A 14,403-nucleotide genomic window follows, 5' to 3' on the forward strand; every position below is an offset into this window, starting at 1 on the left:
CTAAATTGGACTGTGCCTTGTCTGGTGCGCCTAAGTACACATTATTCACGGGAAGTGGCCTAAAGACCGTGTCCGTAGCTGCCAGTATGACACGTTCGGGAGCTCGCAAAAAGGACGGTAAAAATAGCACCCTGAGCACTCCAGCTAAACAAGGAGGAGAAGGGTTTGCGACTAGATTCCAGGAGGTGGCAGCAAGATTGGAAAAATTTGCCTGGGAAGGGGCGAGTAAATCTGGAAGTAAATCTTCCAAGAAGACAATGGCTGCGAGTTCCCCGGAGGAATCAGAGGACGAGGGGATGGAAGAAATGGAGGAGCCGCAGCCACAACGACAAAAGAAAGGTCCAAAGACTCCCCTACAACCCTCAACGGTTGCGGAAATGGCGGCATCTTTGCAGGTACCAGAAGAGCCAACACTTAAGGACGTATTTAAGGCAGTAGCACACTGTGGCACAGCAATGTTAACAATGAACTCACATATTGGGGGCTTAACAGAAGATATTAATTTAATCAGGCATGACATGAAAAAGACCAACGATCGTGTGCATGCAGTGGAGGATAGAATGAGCGAAGTGGAAGATCAGATGGTTCCTATGCAAAAGGAGCTGAAGAGATTGAACCACAATGTATCCTTACTAATCTCCAAGTCTGATGATTTAGAAAACAGGCTGCGTAGAAACAATCTGAGGATTGTGGGAATTCCGGAAAAAGCAGAAGGTCAAGATCCGGTGGGGTTCATGGATAGTTGGTTGAGAGAAAAAATGGGCCAAGAGACTCTTACTCCGTTATTTGCTATAGAAAGGGCTCATAGAGTCCCATCCAGACCGCCACCACCAGGGGCCAGGCCGAGACCAATGCTTCTCAAACTACTGCACTACCGAGATCGGGATCAGATTCTGAAAAAGGCAAGAGATCACCTGGACTTAACTGTGGAAGGCAAAGCTGTGGCCATATATCCGGATTTCTCCATGGAGGTACAGAAAAGACGCAGTAAATTCATGGATGTGAAGAGGCGATTAAGGGGACTACAAATTCCTTATTCTATGCTATACCCGGCCAAGTTAAGAGTGGTAGCCTTTGACACCACCCACTTCTTTGAATCATCGGAGGCTGCAGTGCACTGGCTAGACGAAAATGAAGGGAGACTACGAGTCGGTGACAGAGAAGAGCAGTGAGATACGTCTATGTTGCATATGTTTCTAGACAGTTGATATAATTCCGTTATGGTGTTAAAATGTATGTTTTATAATTATATGCTGGAAGGTATATCTTAACTTTTGCCTTGCAACGCTGGGTAATTGTCGGCGGGCGGAGGCAGGAGCTCTGATATCGTTGAGATTATTCTATTCTGTAATACAAGGCAGAGATAGAGTTTTAGCTGGAAAAGTCGAGCATACTCACATAAAGGTACAGGAGGGACAACTTGGCTCCCATCTCCTGACCTTGGGAGAATGTCTTGTGTACGTTTTGTTATAAGAGTTGTATGTTGGGGAAGTGGGAAGGGAGGGGTGAGCCAGCTTCTAGTTAGGGATATATTGATTAAGTCCGTGTGTAGCAAAATGCGCATTGTATGTGATAATGACTAATAAGTATAACGTAATATTCTGGAATACCAGAGGATTAGGGGATGTCAGTAAAAGATTGGCAGTCTTTACTTCTCTACAACAACATAGACAGTCTATCATATGCTTAAATGAAACACACTTAACAAAAGAATCCACGCAGGTCCTACAAAAAGGGTGGGTTGCACATAGCTTCCACTCTACATTCTCTACGCATGCCAGAGGAGTCAGTGTATTGGTACCTCGGACCATCCCATTCGAGTGTAACTCCTCTCTAATTGATGCAGATGGTAGATTTGTATGCTTACACTGCACCATATTTAGAATTCCTCAAGTTCTGGTGGCGGTTTACGTTCCGCCTCCGTTTACATGTGAAGTGCTGAAACGTATAATGGCGTATATCAACTCCCTCCCTCAGCTGCCAGTGTTAATTGGAGGCGACTTCAACATGGTTTTGTTACCTAGTATAGACAGGTACAACTCGAGACAACAGACTAGAACAGATGAGCCCACAGTGCTGGCTAAGCTACTAGAAGAAGTGGGCTGGTACGATTGGTGGAGGAGCCGGAACCCAGAAGTTAGACAGTTCTCTTGCTACTCCAGCTCATATGCAACGTTTTCAAGAATAGATATGGCGATAATATCTCCTCAAATGCATAAGTATGTGCGGGAAGTCAGATACTTGCCCCGCAGTATCTCTGATCACTCCCCTGTACTGGTTGAAATAGTAATCCCAACCTTACTAATTAGACCAGTGGGCTCCTGGAGACTAAACCCTTTTTGGCTGCAGCTAGTAGACAAAGGAAATGAGTTCCGGAATGAGATAGAGGAATTTCTTAGCACAAATGAGGTAGGAGTCACAGAAGGTGCCCTGTGGGACTCGGTCAAAATGTATATGAGAGGGATATACAAGGCGCGCATTAATTCACACAAATCAAAATCTAGGGAACTTACCACCCATTTGCAACAGAGGGTTATAACAACAGAGCAGGAATACATTAATTCCCCATCGCCGGAGAGGGAGGCTAGTTGGAAAGAGGCTCAGCAGTTACTAAAAGAACACACCCTTAAGGTAGCTGAGGATAAAAGACTTTTTCTACAGCAAAAATACTTTGTGCAGGGGGAGGCTGTAGGTCATCTTCTTGCCAATATAGTTAAGTCGCAAGAAGGGACAAATCATATCAAAGAAATATATGCCTCTACAGGTACATTGGTTAATTCAGACAGTGACATTCTTAAAGTCTTCTCTGATTTTTATAGCGCCTTTTATTCCACCAAGCTGGCAAGGGACAAGGGAGAAATTACCAACTATGTCACAAAAATAGAGCTGCCTACCCTTAGCCAGGAACAGAAAAGTCAGTTGGAAAACCCATTATCTTTGGAGGAATTAGAAAATGCCCTGGGCTCATTCCCTAATGAGAAGGCGCCGGGCATGGACGGCTTGCCAGCGGAATTTTTTAAGAAACATAGCGAAGTTCTGCTCCCTCGCCTGTTACAGGTTATTCAGGGTTCAGAGATTTCAGGAGTGCTCCCAGCATCTATGCGGGAGGCAATGATAGTATTACTCCCAAAAGCAGGCAAGGATACTAAGCAACCGGACTCGTATAGACCGATTTCATTGCTCCCAGTGGACGTCAAAATTATAGCCAAGGCCCTGGCTAATCGGCTGACAGGGATAATCACTTCTCTGATTCACTTAGACCAATCAGGTTTCATGCCGGACAGGTCCACGGCCTTAAATATAAGACGGCTATATCTGAATATCCAATCTGAAAAGATGGGAGAAGGGGAGCGATCTGTACTCTCACTCGACGCTGCCAAAGCATTTGACAGCGTCGAGTGGGAATATTTATGGACAGTCCTGGATAAAATGGGATTCGGGCCCAAATTTATTGGATGGGTAAAACTACTTTATTCCAGTCCTAAGGCACGCATTAAAGTCAATGGGGGGGTATCCAATGAGTTCGCACTCGAAAGGGGTACAAGACAAGGGTGTCCGTTGTCCCCTTACTTATTTGCCATTGCAATAGAACCACTGGCAGCCGCTATAAGAAAATCTGCAGAGATTTTGGGATTCCCAGCGAAGGGGGAGGAAGAACGGGTGTCTTTATATGCAGACGATATGTTGATATACATGGGAGATACGAACAAGTCCCTCCCGACAGTAATGTCAATCATACAAGAGTTTGGCACATATTCTGGATTTTCCATAAATTGGGATAAGTCTGTTTTAATGCCGCTATCGCCTAATCCGGTTATTGATATCCCGGCGGGGGTGCCGCTACAGGTGGTAAATAAGTTTAGATACCTTGGGGTGGAAGTGACATCAAATCCCAGGGATTTCATTAAGGACAACGTAGAACCGTTGCTGGCCAAATTTGCAAGTAAGATCAAATTATGGTGTAAACTCCCACTATCCCCGATCGGGAGAGGCAATCTTATCAAAATGGTGCTGATGCCTCAGTTGCTATATATAATTCACAATTCGCCAGTTTGGCTGTCGCAGAAGTATTTTCGGAGGATCAATGGCTTGTTTAGGAGGTTGATATGGAAAGGGCAACAAGCCAGGATAAGTTTAATTACACTGCAAAGGGGAAAGACGGACGGTGGCTTGGCAATCCCAAATCCGTGGCTCTACTTTCTAGCGGCACAGATACAGCATTTCAAAGGATGGGGGGACGATATTGTCGAGGGAAAGAGCACCTCCGCAGGCAGGCTAATAAGTCTATGGACAAAGCACACAACACCGGTGCACGCTGTAGAAGCAGCATTTGGCGGGGGGGATATGGGGAAAAAGCCGACCCTATCCCTTATGAATAAGGTGTGGCAGAAAGCTAAGGTAATTATGGGCATTCCCAAATATACCTCAGATACGCCACTATGGCGTAATCCGGCTTTACCAGAAATATTCAGGTTGGAGGGATTTACTCCGTGGGAAGCAAAAGGGGTGAAGACACTGAAACATCTATGCGTGGATGATAGCTGTAAAACTTTCGCCCAATTGCAAGAAGACTTTCAACTGCCACATGCCTGGTTTTACCAGTATCTACAACTCCGCCATGCGTTTAACACACAGACTAGGGATGAGCCAATAGAGGTGGGTACTAGTGGGGCATTGCATAGGATTTTAAAAGCAAATTCTACCAAAGGGTTAATTTCTTATATATATACAGTATTGCTTAGTGACTCCAATAAGGACATCCCGCTAAAATGCTTCACTAAATGGAACAGGGATGTAGGCCCTATCTCAGAAGAACAATGGACCGAGGCCCTGGAATTGCTACCTATTCTTTCCCCTAGTGAAGCACGTAGAATGTCCCATTTGCTGCTCCTGCATAGAGCGTACAAGTCTCCCCAATTGCTGTGTCAAATAGGCGTTAGACCAAATTCTGAATGTCCCAGGTGTGGAGCTGAGGAGGCTGGGATACTCCATATGATGTGGGAGTGCAGGGAACTAGGAACCTTATGGAAGTCTGTCTTAGACATCATACGTAAAGTTTATTCCATTTCTGTTGAAGAGTCTCCTCTGGCATGTCTTTTGGGGGTGCTAAATGTACATAATTTGACTGAACCCATTAATGTTGCGATACAGCGATCGTTGTATCAGGCCAGAAAGGTTATAGCTGCCCATTGGATAAGGCCTCGGCCTCCAGACAAAAAGGAGTTTGTAGAACGTATGAATGCGGTTATACGGCTAGAATATAGCACATATTTGAAAAGGAATTGTATTCCTAAATTTGAAAAGATATGGGGTAGATGGTTTGATACTCCCGGTCTGCCCTCTGCTGCTTTGGTTAGAATTAGAGCGAGTCTAGAATATCAGCTATCGTTAGCAAGATAAAGAATTACAAGGCACACACGTCTCAGTTGATTTGGGATCAGATAGCCCAAATAGGGAGCTGGCTCACGGGGAGGGGTTTGGGGGGGGGGGGGGGCTGTTGGGATTATGTATGTGTTACGGGTAGATTAAAAACACAGAAAATGGTACAGAAATGTGGTAACAATGTAAAATTGATACTTTGCATGTAACAATGTGTACTACTGTTGGCTGCCTGCGGCAGTTTTTTTTTTTTTTTTTTTTTTCTGGGTTGATGTACATTTTGTTCATGGATGTATGGAAAAAGGGGTAAAAACCTCTAATAAAAACTACCTGATTTAAAAAAAAAAAAAAAAAAAAAAGAAAATATGTTTTGTAATATGGAAAAAGAGTTGTTTGTGTACATGCGTATGCATTGCATAGTGTGGATTGACTGCCTTCCCTGTGTAATGTTTTTATTTTAATAAACAAAGGGAGTTTCCATAGAGAATATAGCAGCTTTCTTCCAAAAACCAGGACCTCACCGTCCCATATCAACTTATTTATTGTATTGCAGCTCAGTCCTTTCATTATATTGTAGCTGAGCTGCAAGACTCGACCTTTGGACAGTTGTGGTGCTGCTCCTGTAAGAAGGTTTTGGCCTCTGTATCTGAACTGAAAACAGACCATGTTACTGATGGACATAGAGGCAGATTTATCAAGGTGTCTAAAAGTCAGAATGTTCTTAGTTACCCATGGCAACCAATCACAGCTCCCCTTTAAAATATTCATGAGCACTGGTAAAATGAAAGCTGAGCTGTGCCATGGTCAACATAGAACATTCTGACTTATAGTTAGCCTGATAAATCTGCCCCATGCTGTTACGACTCTGGCAAGAGCATTGATACCAGCGGTTGGCTTTCCCCTCCAGTCTGATGACCTATCCTAAAGATCTTGGAATACCCTTTAAGAACAGACACTATAATATCTCTGCTTTATTTGCTTCAGCTCCTCTGTGTCCCTCGGTCAGTTCTGGGATGGGACCGGCTCGCCCCCCGAGTCCATAGCAGGAAGCGACTTCTACAACGAGAGCGAACTGAATGACCCCCTCTACGACCAGAGCCTCCTGGAGAATCTCTTCTACAAGGCACCGGTGAGGACCTGGACATAGACACTAATGTGTGTGTATAGACTCAACCAATGTGGCTTCTTAAAGGTGAGCTTTTCCCACATTGCTTCTCTGCAGAAATTAGATGACAGCTCTAGTGATATCATCAGTGATGACGATCAATCTAGAAGGAAGAAGACTAAAGCTGAGAGGGTGGGTGACTCGAAACCTTCTCCCGATGACGGAGAGGAGCAGATATCAATGGACGTCTCCTCCAGGTAACCTCTAAGTAGCAGAGTTTATATGTGAGCCCTGCTTCCAAATTCCTCCACTTCAACTTTTTCATTGATGTTAAGGAACACTAGTGTCCTGTTTAGTGGCTGATGTCCCACCAATCACACGACACCTTGGTTTGTTATATTGCAGTGTTTCTATAGTGTCAGTTACTTCGGGATTCTCCAGGTTAAACATTTTGATAACATATGGATATAATAGTTTCTACCAATAGTCTGGCAACCCCATAGATCAGCTATTCTCTCTGTAGTGGTCAGGCCTGGATCCTGCTCAGCAGCTTTCAATCATTTATTATATCAGCCGCTGAAAATAGCTGATTGTTGGACCCCCATCAATATTTTATGAATATATAGTTTCAATATTTTTTTTGCCCAGCAAACACCTGAATGTATAAAATGTTAGAGTTAACACTTTGTATTAAATTGCAGATCACCGCAGCGCTCAAGTAAAGTTGGAACAAGAGCTGAACCCATTGACTTGAGTGTGGATCGCCTGACACAGCTGGGACGTGTACACGCTGCCCGGGTCATTGTGGAGTCTTTAAAGATCAAGCCAGAGGGCGACCAAGTGACGCCCAGCAAGATGAGCAGCAAGGGGAAACCACCACGGCCGACATCGGGCATAAAACGGTTAGTCCTGTAAGATCAGTTACCTGGTGCAGCATATGTCATCAGTATGTGATTGGGGGGGGGGGGGGGGATCCAAGACACCAACTCTGCACCAATCGGCTCATTCATGAGCCTCTCAGTATAAAGCCTACACAGTGGCTGGAGCTTGGGAGCAGAAAGCTCTATTCATTGCATGACAACAGTGACACTGAGCTCCTAGTCCCCAGGCTGCCATACAGTGATCAAAGCCTTCTGCTTCTGTCTCCAATAGTATGGAGATAGCTGTAACAGATGATCGGATAGGTTATCAGGATAGCGGTGCTTTAGGATCTAGACAACCCCTTTTACTGTAGGGACCTGTATATCTGTCACCTGTGCCCTCTGTAACCTTTTTGCTTCTTGTCAGAACGTTCTTTGTGGAATTCCATTTTCCGGTGTCTTCCAAGAACAAAGGTGGAGAATTAACAGTCGCGACGGAAATTACACGGCTGGTTTCAAGCAAGATCATAAATGGAGGTAAATTGTCTTCATTTCCAGATTTAGTTTTTTTTCAGTGCATGATGGTTTCCGCACACACTGTAAGCAGCTCTATTTTCTTGCAACCCTCTGTGGATTATGCAGTACATAAATGAATCTCCATTTCTATAGCCCCTACTTATTCCGCATATTCTGCAGCGTTTAACAGATCATGCATGTACAAATAAAATGAGACATTACAGTGGAATAACATACAGAGTAATAACATAACAAAATGATCAGTTCAGATGAAACAATAGGATTGAGGGCCCTGCACACAAGAGCTTACAGTCTATGACCATCTAGGAGTGACCTGTGTTTGCTTGCATAGTCTTCCCCACTCCAAAATATACTGATATGTTTATTCTTTGAATCTCATGAAACTGTCTTGCATGTCTATCAGGGGGAAATTAGATGGTGATGGGCACAGGGCTGATGTCACATTTAAAAGGACACTGTCACAACATTTTAACCCATTAAACTACCAAGGTGAAATATAACTTGGTTGCCTATAAATAGAAAAATAATCCACTCTCAGGTCTTATGCTAATGGTCTAAGAAGAGTCATATTTGCTTGAGATGAGTCAAGTGTAGAGAATGCAGTGGGGGGGGGGGGGGATCGCTTCAGACATCTCCATTTCCTTTCTTATAGGACTTAGTGCCTGTATCTCTGGTTCTGCATCTCAACAACAAGTTTCTAGATTCTATAGAACTGAAGTGGGTCTCCCCCTGCAGCCTCTAAATTTGACTTATGTTCAGTAAAATATGACTTCTCGACTCATTGTCACTTGACTTTGGAGGAGACATTTTTATAGGTAAACTGAAGAATGGAAGTCTAGAAAGGACATTTTTATCCCCCTACCTGAGGGGGCTGGTAGTTTAATGGGGTAAATACTGGTGACCAGTTCCCTTTAATGTGGGCGCATGGATATGACTCCTGTATACATGAGGCTTTTTTTTTTTTTTTTGTGGGCAGCAGAGAAGCAGCAGCTCCCAGCATGCACCAGCTCTTATAGCCTGGTGGTGGCTGCTGGAGAACAGTTCTTGGACTCTTTCTAATTTGTCGGATTATAAGATTTCTTAGTATAACTTTATATTTATTTTACTTTGTTTGCTGCAGTTGTGAAATTCCAGCAGAGATTTGTGTTTCCCATCTTGTTCCATGGACAGATGATCCAGCACTGGTGGAACAGCGGTCTGACCTTCCAGATCTTTATGAGGAAGAGCACCCAGAAAAAGGTAGGGTGCTGCACATCCTGACCATGGTGATAATCTGCAGCCACTTACATGTGTGAGCCATGGGGCAGAGGGGGTTCCGGCCAGACTGCTCATCTGATACAAACTCTATTTGTACCCTGGATGCCGATAATTGTCAGGACCATCAAGGGGGAAAATACTGGGTGACTCCTGTCACTGGCCTGGTAAGAAGAGAGGGCCGGGGCCTAGGAGTCTCTGTATTGCTCCCTGATTTGGACCTGTATTTTTAAAACGGCAGTATAGTCTATGACCATGGTGGTGCATACAAGAGACCCACTAAAAGGAGGTCACCTTGAAGAGGTTAGTAGCTTATGCACTTTACTCAAAATGTGACCTCAAGTTCATTTTGATAATGCAGCCTGGTAGTAATAGATCATTGTGTAGAGCCTGGATGTGCGGTCCAGATATTTCTCACTCCAAATGTTGGTGCTCTCAGTCAATGATACATGCGATGAGGTGATGTCACTTCTTCGCGGTCTGTGGTCTAGATTCCCCTCCTAATGTTCACAGTGTAGGACAAGATTTGTGATTCCCCCTACTTTGTCTTCACCATCTTACAGGCCTCAGTAAGACTACAGCCTGTGAGATGTATTCCAGTGCAGGCTGCCTCCTGCATGGGAGCCTCCTGCCTGTCATTTGTGCAGTACATAACGGTTCCTATGTTTATTTCTGTAGCCCGGACTTCTTGGATCTGCCATTCTGTCCCTTCGTGAAGTTCTCCGATCTCAGGATCTCTCTGTCTCGCAATCGCTTCCGGTGCAGTGTTTGGAAGAACTACGGGAATTAGAAGATGTCGGCCCCTTGAAGGTAAGGTCTCTGCTGCTGAGGTCCTCACTGATCCACCTTTTCCATATGTGGCGTGAGGCCAGAAGATACTAGATGATGTTCCCATGTACTCAGTTATTAAATCTCTCCATGTTCTCTGTGACAGGTGTCTGTAGCCATTGCTGGAGATAGCAGAGACTTTGCTAACATCCCGGAGAAGTCATCGCTAAAAGTGCAGGACTCCTCCGCCTCCCCCTCCAGGCCCCACGTAAAAATTCAAGCCCCAGAAGATCAGACATACGCAGAGGGCTCTTCAGAACATCACTCAGAGCCCGCACCCTCTGCCCCACCTGCTAAACAGCCGGTCCTCCATCATAAGGAGCAGCCACAGCAAGTACCAGAGCCCGAGGAGGAGAATGGCTTATTGCTGCACGTTATCCTAATGGTGCCCGAAGGCAAGGACTTAGTGTGTGGACCCGAGTATTCCCCGACTTGTAATCCATATCTCAACTGCAAACTGTTTTCTGGCCCGGAAGCCACTCGCTCGGCTGTGGTGTGGGGCAGTAACCAGCCTGTGTTCAGCTTCTCCCAGGTAACTTCTAATGATGTGACACAGCAACCTGTCATCTTGTTCAGTTTTCCTTAGGATATCTTGTAAATATCAGGATCGTGGGGGGCGAACACCTGGCACCGCCACTGATCAGCAGTCGCAACGCTGCGTTGGGGTGCAGCTTTTGCTTCCCAGGCCCGTGATGTCACATACATGGGCTGTTTGTAGTTCAGTCCCAAACAAGGGAATTGTCAAGCATGGCTACTATACACGGGGCTGTGTAGGAGCAACAGGAAGTCATTGCTAGTGCTGGGTGTCCGACACTCACAGGTCTTTTATTCTATCCTAAAGACATGTGATATTCAACAAGCTGTGCGCCTGTGTGACATCACATGACCAAGGGTATATAATGAGCTGTGCACCTGTGTGACATCACATGACCAAGGGTATATAATGAGCTGTGCACCTGTGTGACATCACATGACCAAGGGTATATAATGAGCTGTGCACCTGTGTGACATCACATGACCAAGGGTATATAATGAGCTGTGCACCTGTGTGACATCACATGACCAAGGGTATATAATGAGCTGTGCACCTGTGTGACATCACATGACCAAGGGTATATAATGAGCTGTGCACCTGTGTGACTTCACATGACCAAGGGTATATAATGAGCTGTGCACCTGTGTGACGTCACATGACCAAGGGTATATAATGAGCTGTGCTCCTGTGTGACATCACATGACCAAGGGTATATAATGAGCTGTGCACCTGTGTGACGTCACATGACCAAGGGTATATAATGAGCTGTGCACCTGTGTGACATCACATGAACGGGGATATAACGAGGTGTGCACCTGTGTGACTTCACATGAACGGGGATATAGCGAGGTGTGTACCTGTGTGACATCACATGACCATGGACCGGTGTCAATCCACAGGAAGTAACATAGAAGCTTCCTATAGAATGACAGCAAACAGAAATCTCGAAAACTTTGAGGATTTAATACAGAAAGTACATTAGAAAGTGTTATAACTCTTCATTACTCAATTTATTTGCTGAAAAAGCGGTCCTGGTGACTGTACTAGTGAATGGAGCAGCCACTCCCTTATCCTTTGATCTACGTGTGACGTGACATGATTTTCCAAGCATCGGTTGTTGTTGTGTGTTTCTCCAGGTTGCTCCGGTCAGTGTGACGGGTCGGCTCCTGGAGAGAGTGAAGAATAACATGATGATCATTGAGGTCTGGAGTAAGGTCCCGGGCCCGGGTACTGACCAGCTCCTGGGGCTCGCTAAGCTGCCCCTGCATCAGTTCTACATGTCCTTCAGGTGAGAGCAGTCGCTCGTCCGGATATTGTATGTACTTATATCTTTGCTTTGGTTTTCTCCATGTTCTAGTCTTGGAATTTTATTATTCATTTATTTTCGCGCAGTGACCCAAAAATTTGCCGCCTTCTGCTCCAAGCGCAGTATCCGGTGGTTGCGGTGGACAGCTTTGTCCCAGTCGTGGACATGTACAGCGGCGGTGAGCGAGGCCGACTCAAGGTCCTGCTTGCCATGGGATCAGGAGACCAAGTGGTGGCGCTGCAAAGGTTAAAAAATGAGGGAAGCTCCGCAGCACAAATCCCAAGGCCGGCGCACTTCCTGGATCCACCGCAGCCGTCTATAGAGGTAGGGATTATACCGCAGCCGTCTATAGAGGTAGGGATTATACCGGAGCCATCTATAGAGGTAGGGATTATACCGCAGCCATCTATAGAGGTAGGAATTATACCGCAGCCATCTATAGAGGTAGGGATTATACCGGAGCCATCTATAGAGGTAGGAATTATACCGCAGCCATCTATAGAGGTAGGGATTATACCGCAGCCATCTATAGAGGTAGGAATTATACCGCAGCCATCTATAGAGGTAGGGATTATACCGGAGCCATCTATAGAGGTAGGGATTATACCGCAGCCATCTATAGAGGTAGGGATTATACCGGAGCCGTCTATAGAGGTAGGGATTATACCGGAGCCGTCTATAGAGGTAGGGATTATACCGCAGCCATCTATAGAGGTAGGAATTATACCGCAGCCATCTATAGAGGTAGGGATTATACCGGAGCCATCTATAGAGGTAGGGATTATACCGCAGCCATCTATAGAGGTAGGGATTATACCGGAGCCGTCTATAGAGGTAGGGATTATACCGGAGCCGTCTATAGAGGTAGGGATTATACCGGAGCCATCTATAGAGGTAGGGATTATACCAGAGCCATCTATAGAGGTAGGGATTATACCGGAGCCGTCTATAGAGGTAGGGATTATACCGGAGCCGTCTATAGAGGTAGGGATTATACCGGAGCCATCTATAGAGGTAGGGATTATACCAGAGCCATCTATAGAGGTAGGGATTATACCGCAGCCATCTATAGAGGTAGGAATTATACCGCAGCCATCTATAGAGGGAGGAATTATACCGCAGCCATCTATAGAGGTAGGGATTATACCGCAGCCATCTATAGAGGTAGGAATTATACCGGAGCCGTCTATAGAGGTAGGGATTATACCGGAGCCATCTATAGAGGTAGGGATTATACCGGAGCCATCTATAGGGGTAGGGATTATACCGGAGCCATCTATAGAGGTAGGAATTATACCAGAGCCATCTATAGAGGGAGGAATTATACCAGAGCCATCTATAGAGGTAGGGATTATACCGGAGCCATCTATAGAGGTAGGGATTATACCGGAGCCATCTATAGAGGTAGGAATTATACCAGAGCCATCTATAGAGGTAGGGATTATACCGCAGCCATCTATAGAGGTAGGAATTATACCAGAGCCATCTATAGAGGTAGGGATTATACCGCAGCCATCTATAGAGGTAGGAATTATACCAGAGCCATCTATAGAGGTAGGGATTATACCGCAGCCATCTATAGAGGTAGGGATTATACCAGAGCCATCTATAGAGGTAGGAATTATACCAGAGCCATCTATAGAGGTAGGGATTATACCGCAGCCATCTATAGAGGTAGGGATTATACCAGAGCCATCTATAGAGGTAGGAATTATACCAGAGCCATCTATAGAGGTAGGGATTATACCGCAGCCATCTATAGAGGTAGGAATTATACCAGAGCCATCTATAGAGGTAGGGATTATACCAGAGCCATCTATAGAGGTAGGGATTATACCGGAGCCATCTATAGGGGTAGGGATTATACCGGAGCCATCTATAGAGGTAGGAATTATACCAGAGCCATCTATAGAGGGAGGAATTATACCAGAGCCATCTATAGAGGTAGGGATTATACCGGAGCCATCTATAGAGGTAGGGATTATACCAGAGCCATCTATAGAGGGAGGAATTATACCGCAGCCATCTATAGAGGTAGGAATTATACCAGAGCCATCTATAGAGGTAGGGATTATACCGCAGCCATCTATAGAGGTAGGGATTATACCGCAGCCATCTATAGAGGTAGGGATTATACCAGAGCCATCTATAGAGGTAGGAATTATACCAGAGCCATCTATAGAGGTAGGGATTATACCGCAGCCATCTATAGAGGTAGGAATTATACCAGAGCCATCTATAGAGGTAGGGATTATACCGCAGCCATCTATAGAGGTAGGGATTATACTGGAGCCATCTATAGAGGTAGGGATTATACCGGAGCCATCTATAGAGGTAGGGATTATACCGGAGCCATCTATAGAGGTAGGGATTATACCGCAGCCATCTATAGAGGTAGGAATTATACCGCAGCCATCTATAGAGGTAGGGATTATACCAGAGCCATCTATAGAGGTAGGAATTATACCAGAGCCATCTATAGAGGTAGGGATTATACCGGAGCCATCTATAGAGGTAGGGATTATACCGGAGCCATCTATAGAGGTAGGAATTATACCAGAGCCATCTATAGAGGTAGGGATTATACCGCAGCCATCTA

At 45.2% G+C, this 14,403-nt stretch overlaps 1 protein-coding gene across 1 annotated transcript in view; it reads left to right on the forward strand.

Annotated features, from left to right (window-relative positions):
• C2CD3 (C2 domain containing 3 centriole elongation regulator) overlaps positions 1–14,403 on the forward strand; it is a 45,161-nt gene that overhangs the window by 5,558 nt on the left and 25,200 nt on the right. Inside the window, exons 8-16 of the mRNA XM_072133831.1 lie at positions 6,364–6,508; positions 6,602–6,741; positions 7,186–7,386; positions 7,772–7,881; positions 9,002–9,120; positions 9,814–9,945; positions 10,070–10,495; positions 11,635–11,786; positions 11,891–12,128. Of these exons, the coding sequence (XP_071989932.1) occupies positions 6,364–6,508; positions 6,602–6,741; positions 7,186–7,386; positions 7,772–7,881; positions 9,002–9,120; positions 9,814–9,945; positions 10,070–10,495; positions 11,635–11,786; positions 11,891–12,128 (1,663 nt within the window). The remainder of the gene's footprint in view (positions 1–6,363; positions 6,509–6,601; positions 6,742–7,185; positions 7,387–7,771; positions 7,882–9,001; positions 9,121–9,813; positions 9,946–10,069; positions 10,496–11,634; positions 11,787–11,890; positions 12,129–14,403) is intronic.

Source organism: Engystomops pustulosus, chromosome 2, assembly GCF_040894005.1.
Source record: "Engystomops pustulosus chromosome 2, aEngPut4.maternal, whole genome shotgun sequence".
Taxonomy (NCBI): domain Eukaryota; kingdom Metazoa; phylum Chordata; class Amphibia; order Anura; family Leptodactylidae; genus Engystomops; species Engystomops pustulosus.